Here is an 11,701-nt window from a genome sequence, read left to right as displayed (position 1 = left end):
TTATTTTTTTCATTTGAATGTAAACAAAGAAATTGATTGAAGAAAAGGACTGATCATTTACCATTCATCAAAACCCTGGCTGAGACTTTGCAACATTCGTATACACACACTCACTAAGACTTCAACTTATCATTGGCTAGCTTTTAGTTTTAGTTTATTTTTTTGGTACATTATCAAGGAAGAGCATTTATGGCAAGGAGAAACTAATGCAAGCTCTCAAAGCACATGTTGCCCATTTCACTGTTTCTCTTCTTAGTATGTGGTTGCCCTCTAGTTGCTGACTAATGGTGACAAATTGGAAGAGATTTTGGACATCTTTGAATGGTGGTTCAAGTTTCCACACTGTTTTGGTGCATCCAAGAATAATGTTGGTTCATTTTTTGTCTCTGTCCAGCAACCTACAAGAAGAAATATTGTGAGACTTAAGGGACAAAAGAATAGCGTAGAGGATAAAAATTCTAGCCTGAAGTTTGGTAGCAAATTTGAAGCTATGAATGGACAACAGTTGGAATCCATTTGAGTTTTGAACGATGGCCGCTCTTCCAGTCATATCATTTTGTCGATTTTTAATAATGCTTAACGATAAGAACCATTGGGAGAAGTGTTTACCAAGTCTAAGAGAAGGCTGAGTCCTTAATTGAATAGTCTGAGAAATATTAGCAGGAAAGGAGTTGAGTATCGAATGGTAGAGATAAAAAATTCTTTTAATAGCACCTATAGGACAGGGACTAGATCCTTAGAAGATGAGTTCATTTCTCAATTGTCATATAATCCAAAGGGCATAGACCGTAACAATGTAGAAGTTTCTTGAATCCAGAGAGTTGATACAACTTCTCTAGAGCCAGTAGGATCCAGCTGAGATGAATAAGTAAGAGAGTTGAAGTGGAGTGCAAGAGGGGAACCAAACTAAACGGCCCTTGCAAAACTACAATTTAAGGAGGGATGCATAGGGGGTTTCCCTATCTTCATTGTAGAGAAGATAGAGATTATCATTAGTAGAGAGTTTTCTCGATTCTTTAGTGGGGAGGCAATTATTTCAAATCTTCCATATAAAAATAATGATTTTGAAAGGAATTGATTAACTCAGGCAACTTGCTGAGATTGAGAGTGTGTTGGGTTTTGAATCGAGTTAAACAACAAAGAATTATTTAAATAATAATGTCGATTCAAACAACAAAAGAATCGAGTCAATCAACAAAACAATCTGTTCAAAGTGGCTACAATGCTTTTGCTTCTTAAACAAAGAAAGAAGAGAGCAAAAACGAAAATGAGCCAAAGAATGCAGCTTAAGAAATCTGCAAACTGATCTGCACTATCTACTTTGTCTCTCAATTTTTTAGTCATAAAAAGATTACAATATAAGTCATTTGTTTTCACTAAACACACCTAACCCCACTAATCTGCCTAGTAACAAGTGAAACATAACTTGTAGACATGCTGATTTATCTAAATCAGTACCTAAACACCTGAAGTAATTTACCAACTTAGCTCATTTACAACTAAATAACATAACAAAAGAACTAGTAATGAAACTAAAAGCTAAGCAGCATACACACGTGCTGCATGCATGTGTGCAAACTATGACAGTTACATGCAAACACCAAAAAAAACAACCAGCTGCATGGATGGTCATCTTCAACACTCCTCATTGGCCTCCATGTTGCTCACACCATTCATCTTCCTTAAATATTCAACCCTGACCTTTCCAAATGGCTTGGTCAGTATATCAGCCAGTTTGCATCTTGACCAGCTCGCAAGCTTATACTTTGATGAGCTCGCACTTTTGCAGCTCGCATTTCATTCAACTTGCAGCTTGCACTTTGCACAGTTCGCACATTTTTCAACTCGCACTTTTGCTGAGTTCAAAACTTGCATTTTGGTGAGCTCGCACTTCACCCTGTTGCTTGCTACTGCATGATTGGCCAACTTGCAACACTCCTTCTTGACCATTTTACAGCAAGCACCAATGTTGTTTTCTTGTGCAACTTTTTTAAAAATTGCAGGCTGCAACACTACTAAGTCACATCTGTGATAAGTTTCAACAATAGGCCTGATGCCTTTAACAGGAAGGTCATCAAAGTCTTCATCTTCAGCTTCATCTTCAACTTTAGTCATATCCTCAATCAAATTTGACTTGAACATCTGACTGATATGTGATTCATCCACTGAACTGGTATAGGCCGCCCTCGATGCCACAAAGTTCCAATCCAACTCAAAGCTTCTATTATTCATTGAGACTATCATAACTTCCTATCCCAATGAATCAAATACAATGCAGCATCTATCTTTAAGAATAACAGAGTATTTCTTCTCAAGCAATTGACCAATGCTAAGGAGATTATGATCTAACTCAGGCACTTAAAATACGTCTGGATTACTTTAGCACCTATTGGAGTGCTGATTAGGACAACACCTTTTCCTTTAGCCTCAATAAACTAGTCATTTCCAATTCTGACTTTTGAAGCAAAACTAGTGTCAATCTTCCTGAAAATGCTCTCATCAGAGGTCATGTGGTTTGTACAGCCACTGTCAATTAACCAACTCTTATTGACTTTGCTGCTTGAAACAAAACAAGAGGCAGTGAACAGATGCTCCTCCAGAGCTTGGTTTCCATCAGCAGCCTGAGCTTGAACATGGTTCTGCTGTTACTGCCCTTTATTTTTGCACACATTTTCCATGTGTCTAAATTGTTTGCAGCTTCTACATTGAATATTAGATCTGAACCAGCAATAACTCTCCAGGTGATTAGTCTTCTTGTAGCGAGAGCATGGTGGATTTTTCTCCTTTCCACTATCTCTCCAACTCTTCTCTTTCTTCTTTGTCCAGCCTTTCTTTTCTTCATTGCTTGAGGAGCTTCAGCCTTCTCTGTTTCTGGCCTGAAAGGCTCCTTCAGTGTGCTCCTCTTGCTTACTTGTCCTTCTCTGCTCTTAAGCATACAAAGCATTAATCAACTCTGAAAAGGAGATTGCTGATAGGTCCCTCGAGTCTCAAAGAGAGGAAATTTTTGACTCACACCTCCCAGGAAGTGTGTTTATGACCTTTTCAACCACCCTTCTATCACTAAATTGATCTCTAAGTAGCTTGATGCTATTGACCATTGCCATGGTCTTATCTGCATATTGTTTCATTATTTCAGCCTCTCTCTTCTTCAAATTCTCAAAATCTCTCATGAGATTAATGAGTTGTTGCTGTCTGGTTTTGTCTGACCCTTGAAACTCCTCCTTTAGCTTATCCCAAGCTTGTTTTGGAGTCTCACAGGCCATGATTCTTGCCAGTATCACATCAAAAACTCCATTCTGCAGGCAACACATTACCTTGTACTTTTTGGCACAATCATCACTATGTTGTCTGATCTGTGCTATAGTTGGATTGGCCCTCAATGGTGGTGGTTCAATATCAGCATTCATAACTTCCCACAAGTCAAAAGCTTGAATGTAAGTCTTCATTTTAACCACCCAGATACTATATTTTTAACCATTGAAAACAGGTGGTGGAGGAGGTGAAAAACTAGTTGAAGATACTTTGACAGAAACAACAAGGAAAATGACCCTCAAATATTAATGGCTCTTGATACCACTGTTGGGTTTTGAATCAAGTTAAACAACAAAGAATTGGTTCAAACAATAATGAATCGATTCAAATAGCAAAAGAATCAAGTCAATCAACAAAACAATATATTCAAAGTGGCTACAATGATTTTGATGCTTAAGCAAAGAAAGAAAAGAGCAAAAACGAAAATGAGCCAAAGAATGCAACTTAACAAAATTTGCAAACTAATCTGCACTATCTGTTCTATCTCTCAATTTTTCATTCATCAAAAGATTACAATATAAGTCATTTGTTTTCATCAAACACACGTAACCCCACTAATCTGCCTCGTAACAAGTGAAACATAACTTGTATACATGTTGATTTGTCTAATTTACCAACTTAGTTCATTTACAACTAAACACCATAACAAAAGAACTAGTAATGAAACTACAAGCTAAGCAGCATACACACTTGCTGCATACATGTGTGCAAACTGTGACAGTTACATGCAAACACCAAAAAACAATCAGCTACATGGATGATCATCTTCAACAAAGAGTGGTAGAGGGGATCTTTTGGAAAAGGAGGGAATAAACATTTTTAACCGTAAAAACCACATTGTGATTGGCTTTCCAGACTATTTTGTCATCTCCTTCCTATATGGAAAGTGTTCTACTAAGGAGATCTGAAGCTCTGTTGATATCAAAAGATCTAAGGGACTTATTTTGATCCCAACTATTGAGATGAGGATAGAGATAAGTTTGAACTTGAAAGTTGGAAGCATACAGTTCAACAATGTCAATAAGGGGTTGGTTAGAGTTAGTGCAGATCCAGCTGTTTCTTCCACCCCAAAGTTGAACATCCTTCCATCTTTTGCAAATATCCCTACCAACAAGAATGCCTTTCTAGACCCAAAATTTGGAAGGTTTTGGGTCAACAGATTCAAAGGGGGTATGACTGCAATACTTAGCTCTTAGGACTTTTGAGAGCATGCAGTTTTGGTCTGTCATTATTCACCAGGTGACTTTCGATAGGAGAGTTCCGTTGAAGAGTTTAGTCTTACTAATTCCCAATCCCCCTTGTGAGATGGGAGCACAGAGTTTATCTCATTGACAATGATGAAATTTCGTAGTGTTTGTGTTATGACCCCATCAGAAGGCACTAATTACTTTATCAATTTCATCACAAATGTTCGTGGGGCCTTTGAAAGCTGAAAGAAAATAGAGGGGAAGCGAAGTCAGAGTGGATTTAATAAGAGTGAGTCTTCCACCCGGCAACAAACATTTTGTCTTCCAGGGAGCAAGTTTGTTGTTAACTTTGTCTAATAAGTTATTAAACAACTCTTTCTTCTTTTGCAATTTCCCCAGTTCAAACCTCGAATTCTTGGCAGGAAGGTAAACTCTTTTGGCATTAAAAATGGCAATAAACCATCTCTTTACATGTTGCTTACTAGAAAGACTAAGAAAAGCTTAGACTTAGCAAAATTAATTTGGAGACCCGAAAGAGAGCAAAATTTCATAACCTTGAGAGATCTGCATGTCTGCATAGAAGCATTAAAAAAGATGTAGCAAACTAGCAATCATTCGCAAAGAGAAAATGATTAATAGAAGGCAATCTTAAAAATCTTAATTCCATGAATGGATCCATTCACTTCAGCTTTATGAAGCATGAGTGAGAGGATGTTCATGCACAAAACAAAAAAAATAAGGGAAAAAGGATCCCCTTAGCACAAACCTTGAAAAGGGTGAAGTCTTTCAAAAGAGAGCCATTAATAAGGACCTAGTAAGAGATAGTGGAGATACACTGATGAATTAAATTGATCCATTCACGTTCAAATCCCATATGCTTCATGACAATAAGAATGAAATCCTAATTGATCTTGTCAAAGGTTTTTCTCATATCAATTTTAAAAGCTGCGAGACACTCTTTACCTCTCATTTCTCTCTTGGTGGAGTTGTCCTTTGAATGGAGTGGATAAATTCACTTGGAGAATAATACCACATGAGATAAGGCGTCTAGGGACAAAAGCATTTTATATTTAAAATTGAGATTTTTGAGATTTTTTTATAAAAAACATCAAAATTGTTTTTTTTCTGGTTGAGATATATTGTTAATTCTTATAATTTGACAAAATTTAATATTTAATTCTTGTACTTAAAAAGTTAAAAATTAAGTCCTTTTATTTTTATTTCAAACTCTCAGTTAAATCATTAAGGTCGTAAGTATTTTTTGTCAAAATTGGTCAACTTAAAATTTTAATTAGGTTATCCTTACATGACATGAAATATGATTAACAAAAAATAAATATGTTAAATTGATAAATTTTGACAACCTATCAACAACAATAATCATTGGGCTATAATTTTTAAATTGAAAAAATAAAAAAATTATATTTTAACTTTTAAAGTATGGTGGTTAAATCTCAAATTCTATAATAGTGTAAGGATTAATAGCACATTTTCACTTTTTTATAATAAAAGCGTGGATTAATATATTTTTTTCCCTTGTACTTTAATTTTTTCGTGCTCGTTTCAAGCTTGAAGTACCATTTGTACAAATAAGAATCCCCTTTGTTACATGATTTCTTCCTCATATAGATAGATATAGGATCTAAAGGGCAATTACTTAGAAGTACATTTTGTACAATAACCCTTCCTAATTGATAGAAAAGGATCCCATGATCATGAACCGATCTTACTTGGGATCGCAAATCTCAAGTTTGTCTATGAAGAGCAGATCTGATTGTATTAGTGTTTATAATTGATTTCTTTTATGTAATACTAATTGAAAGGGCCTCGTTGGTAAGTGCTACAAGATCTCATGCATTAGAACCCACGGCTATGGACCCAAATCTATTAGTAATTTTATAAACATGTTCTTTTAGTAATTTTATAAATTTTTAATTTATAATTTTATAACATTATTAAATTTAAAATACATAAAATTTGATATTTTATATAAAATATAATATTTATTAAAAATAAAATATATAAATTACTTTAAAAATGTTTGGATAAATCTAGATAACTATTTGTTCAAGTTCATTCTTTTAATTGTAAAAAATTATAATTTTAATGATTTTTAAATAACATTTTAGTTTTTAATTTTTGTCACTTATCAAATATTGGGCTAGCACATGTCTTCAGTGCTATTAGCCGTCAATATCACATTAGTAGAGTTACTTTTACTTTTAGGGTATTAAAGTGTGATAGAATTAAAGTTTAAAAGTACCGTTAAGTCCAAAACTAATTTTATCTACCAATTAAATACAAATGACTAAATTTTTATAGAAAAAGATATATGAAAAATAAAAATGAAAAATAAAAAATTTAGGCAAATACAAACAATTAAATTAAAGTAAAGTCGAGTAAAACTTGATTTGATTTAGAAAAAAATTGAATTGTAAATTAATTGAAACGAGTTTTGAGTTTTGATTGAGTTAAATTTTACAATTTAAATAACTCAAATAATTCAAATAATAAATTTGTATAAATATATTTTTGTTCTCTGTCAATTTTAAAAATGAATAAATTTATCTCTCAACAAAATTATAAAAAATCAAAATAATTTTAAATATTTTAAATAATTTTTAAAATCTAAAATATTTATAAAAATTTCAAAATTTATATTTAAAAGGGTTATATTTTTCCAAAAAATTCGAATAAAATTAAATTATAAAATGTACTCCTGAACTCAATCAACTCAAACTACCTAATGTTTTTAACTTTCAGATTTTGGATTGTTTAGCCACCAAAAAAAATATTGAAAATAAAAAAAAAATCGAAAACTGAAAGAAGAATAAGTGGTTGAAAACCATTTTCGTTTAGACGGAAGGGAGGAGAGACTGTGTGTGGAAATATAGAGTCAGAGAGGCATGGAGACTGCCATACGTGGTAGATTATCTCTCTCACCAAACACCGTCTTTAATCCTAAACCAGGTTCTTCCTTCTCTTCACTTTCTTCTTTTTTGGGTTTTTAATTTTGGGTTATAAGTGAAGTTTGTAAATTTTCTTGATTTATTACGAATAAACCATAAAACGCATCTAGGTATCGCAGCCACTTTGTTTAGCTGGCTATTATCGGTTATGTTCTGCTTAGTTCCTCCAAATTATTCATCCAATAATCCAAGTTATAGATACAGAAGTGCTTTTATTAACTATGCGGATTAAAAAGGATGGAGCTTTATGGGGATTCATTTTCTGGGATGGCTACTCTCTTTCAGAAAGTTTTTATTAAGTTGAGACTGTGGTTTGTGAAGAATGCTTAGGAATAAGAAATATATACAAACATACATATTTTAATTACAAAGTTCCGTTTGCTGGTATTATTTGAAAATATTTGAGATTTGACCTTGTACTTCTTAGAGGGCTAGAGCTTTGCTGGCAGTTACTGGTTTAGGAATGAAGATGGCAACTGTTATAAAATATCTCAGTTTCATCCAAGTTATTGAGGATGTTTTGTTTTTGTCCTAAAAGGGTAACATTATTGATGTATGGTCAACTTAGTTTTTTGCTAGCTGTTAGTGGGAAAGAGATCTAGATTCTCTGCCTTTTAGCTCACTCACCATTAGCCAGGGACATTTTTTTTTTTCTGACAAAAAGCCAGAGACTTTTTTGTTGTATAGTTTTGAGGGTATGAATTTGGTTATAGATGATTGGATCCATTTATATAGCTACTTACTTCTTCATCCAAGAAAATGAGGGAAGAAAAAGAGAAAGTTTTCCATCTTTAGATCTATCGAGAATAGCTCTGAAATCTGAAAATGGTCGTTTAAATCTTATTTGTTGACTTGTTGCAAAATATATTGAACACCTGAGAATAGTACATTTTCCTTATTGATGGCCGGAAAATTGAATATTAGTTATGCTACTCTTGCGTTTTTTGCTAATCTCATTTGCTTTCCTACAGACAGTAATTTAATGAGTCACTTGAGTCTTGATTTCCAATTACCAATTATTTTATTGACCGGATATGGTGAACCTGCATTGCTTTGAGCTTCTTGAGCTAATGAAATGAATGATATTAACTATTAATCTTTTCAAAAGCTATAATTGTGGTGTTCTGTTTCAATAACCAAAAACTGTCCTCCGTTCCTTGTTGGTCGTCAAAATTAGATTGGCATCAGTAGAGCGCTTAATACTAATGGTTCCGTGCTTTCTATCAATGTGTGTTAAATTGAAACTATGCAAAACAGGAGAGAAACGGTCACTGTGCAGAGGACCATGCATCAATCGTGGCATTCTCATGGCTATATCGACCACAGGACCAAGTAAAGGAGGAGGAATCTTGGAGAAGCCAGTTATAGAGAGAACCACTCCTGGTCGTGAATCTGAGTTTGATCTGAGGTGCGTCCCCAAATTCAAATGTATTCTTGTACCTTTTAATATGTTGATGTGAAATACTCATTATTGATATTGTTTTTATCGTAAATTTGCTGGTTACCCTCCTTTTTTTAGTTGGTCATTCAAAACAAAATTGCTCTCCCTATAAAAATGATTTCACAATCCAGAAACCAACTACAAACAGGGGAGATCTCCAATTTCACACCCTGTACCTATTTTGTGTCCACACTTGTTACTTGTGATGTTAAATTGGTGTCCTTAACTTTTCATGTATTGGCACGCATGCACATGCTATATCTGTTATCTAGTATTGCTTTCTTCATAGAACCTTCTTTTAACATTTATGGTTTTAACTTGCTCAGGAAGTCAAGAAAAATAGCCCCACCTTATCGGGTCATGCTGCACAACGACAACTACAATAAACGGGAATATGTTGTCCAAGTATTGATGAAAGTGATCCCGGGGATGACCCTAGACAATGCCGTTAATATAATGCAAGAAGCACACTACAATGGGTTGGCAGTGGTGATTATTTGTGCACAGGCTGATGCTGAAGAACACTGCATGCAGCTAAGGGGGAATGGGCTTCTGAGTTCAATTGAACCAGCAAGCGGTGGTTGCTGAAGAGTAGATCCATTTTGGCTTTTACCACTGTTAATGTATATACATATAGTGTTGTATGATCCCTGGACCTGGACATTTTGTATGGTCAAATTAAAGACAAGAGGATGGATGTTAGGTACTAATTGTGAGTAAAGTTGGCTCCATTGATGTCTCTGTCTTTTCATTTGCTAAACAATTTGGGATAAGTGACACCTTAAAATATCAAGGGGAAAAAAAGAACAAAAATGAACCCGAAGAACGACCAAATTAACACGTCTCACATTATTCCAAACCAAGGAAGGGACCGATAGCTTTATTCTCAGTGTTGTTTTCACGTTTTAATTAATGTCCACAAATGGCCTAAGGTCGGTAGCGTCTAGGAAAATATTTAAAAAAAAATTGAGAGGCTGAATATAAAGAATGAAAAAGAATATTTACTTCGTTGGAATAACACTAAAGATGGAAAAAAAGGTCAATTTAATCTTCAAAAAGCGTAAACCTAATAAACCATATGCTTGATAATAAGGACATTGTATGAGCCAATGGCATTAACCTGACTGCTTTTCCTATAACTGTTGCGTTTCAATTTTCACTGCTGAACTGTAAATCCAAATTTTGTTAAGAAAAAAAAAAAGAATGTAATCATGAATCAAAACAGAACGCCCAATATTGGCATTACCAGTGGTGATGCTTTCACATTTTGAATATATTATTAACGGATTATATTTCATTTTTGATTTACTCAGGTCAAACATGTAAAGTTTGTGATTGTAGATGCTTGTTTTCGGTTAATTGTTCTATTAATAGTAGTCGTAGGAAATATTTCTCTCTAAGAGCACTTTTGGGATCAACTCCCTTATGGAATAATGAAAGGTTGGTGTGATTTTTGGATTGTTCCACTTTTGGAATGTTTCAGAATGTATGATTTGGAGGCTTAGATACAGATGTTGAACTTCTTAATTTTTATTTGGAATATAAATGCTTCCTTCTTATTTCTTCATTGAATAGACAATACATTTGCATTAAAAACCCTTCTTGCTAAAATATTTTAAGTGGGTGTAACTTTCATGTAATCATCTTTATATTCATTATTCATATAACTTACCTTTCATTATCCATGTTCAAGTGTCATGGGACTAGAACTTTACTCTGGCAAACCGCATGACCTTAGGCAATTTTTTGGATTCAAATCCTACCTAAGTCAACCTATTGTCGGGAAATGAGAATTCTTTCATAAATTCTCTAAAGCACCAAAGCAAATCGGTAGCAAACTCAAAGAGAAAGAAGCAATGAAAAACCAAAAAGCTATAGAGAAAAATAGCGCACACTAAGTGCTTGAGTAAATGCTCTCAAAATAATTCTATTACTTTGAAGGTTTACAACTGAATGATTACAAATGAGAGGGAATACCTCTATCTATAGTTGCACTCCCTTAGATTCAATGGTACAGATCGAATTACATTAACGACTAATATCAATGACTATCTACAAGGTGAAAGTCATAAGAGATTTAAATTCTATACATCTTTATCTCTGAGGATTTACATGAATTACCCTAGTAACTCTAGTTTTAATAGTGTGTTTCACTAGGCTACTAAAACTTCAAGCGGATAGGTTTTTTCATATCTTCCACGAGTTGGGTCAGTAATAATAATAATAATAATAATAATAATAATAATAATAATAAACCACATAATCATAATTTCACTGCAAGCTGTCTTCCTGAGCAACAGTCACTAAATCATTTATAACTGGAGCTACGAAACTCCAAATCAAGTGCCGTTAATTTTTCCTGAAAATAGACTCATATAGCTTCTATCCATAAAATTTTCAGAATTTTTGGTTTGGCCAATCAATACCAGATTTTTCTTAAATTTTCCCATGTTTCACTGTTTGACTAATCTAACCACTCTTCATTACGAATCAAATTTCTCATTGTACAGAATTCAAAATATGTTCTCGTTTATTTAATTTGAAACTAGACTCATTAAGTTTTAATTACATAATTTATGCAGCTTCTAACTCATCTCCCACAATTTATGGTGATTTTCCAAAGTCACGTTACTGCTGCTGTCCCAAGCAGATTTATTACCAAATCACTCTTTCATACCTAACTTGCATGCTTGTCATTTAAACATGTATATCACCAATCAATCATCACATATCTATGGTTTTACTTAAGTATAATCTCCATTTCATCATTTTAAAGCACAACATGTTAGCCG

At 33.8% G+C, this 11,701-nt stretch overlaps 1 protein-coding gene and 1 long non-coding RNA gene across 2 annotated transcripts; one reads left to right on the top strand and one right to left on the bottom strand.

Moving 5' to 3' along the window:
* Positions 1–36: 36 nt before the first annotated feature.
* On the bottom strand, positions 37–5,548 carry LOC108461480 (uncharacterized). The gene is made up of 2 exons (XR_008277366.1): positions 5,266–5,548; positions 37–398 (listed from the first exon to the last, which is right to left on the bottom strand). It is a non-coding gene; the product is annotated as an uncharacterized LOC108461480 (long non-coding RNA).
* A 1,648-nt stretch (positions 5,549–7,196) lies between these two features.
* On the top strand, positions 7,197–9,630 carry LOC108461656 (ATP-dependent Clp protease adapter protein CLPS1, chloroplastic-like). Its single transcript, XM_017761556.2, has 3 exons — positions 7,197–7,469; positions 8,726–8,876; positions 9,236–9,630. The coding sequence occupies exons 1-3, from the start codon at positions 7,406–7,408 to the stop codon at positions 9,495–9,497; spliced, it is 477 nt and encodes a 158-aa protein (XP_017617045.1). The 5' UTR covers positions 7,197–7,405; the 3' UTR covers positions 9,498–9,630.
* Positions 9,631–11,701: the final 2,071 nt, after the last annotated feature.

This window comes from Gossypium arboreum, chromosome 13 (genome assembly GCF_025698485.1).
Source record: "Gossypium arboreum isolate Shixiya-1 chromosome 13, ASM2569848v2, whole genome shotgun sequence".
NCBI lineage: Eukaryota > Viridiplantae > Streptophyta > Magnoliopsida > Malvales > Malvaceae > Gossypium > Gossypium arboreum.
Note: the sequence above shows the minus strand (reverse complement) of the source record. Positions and strands in the feature narration are given on the sequence as shown.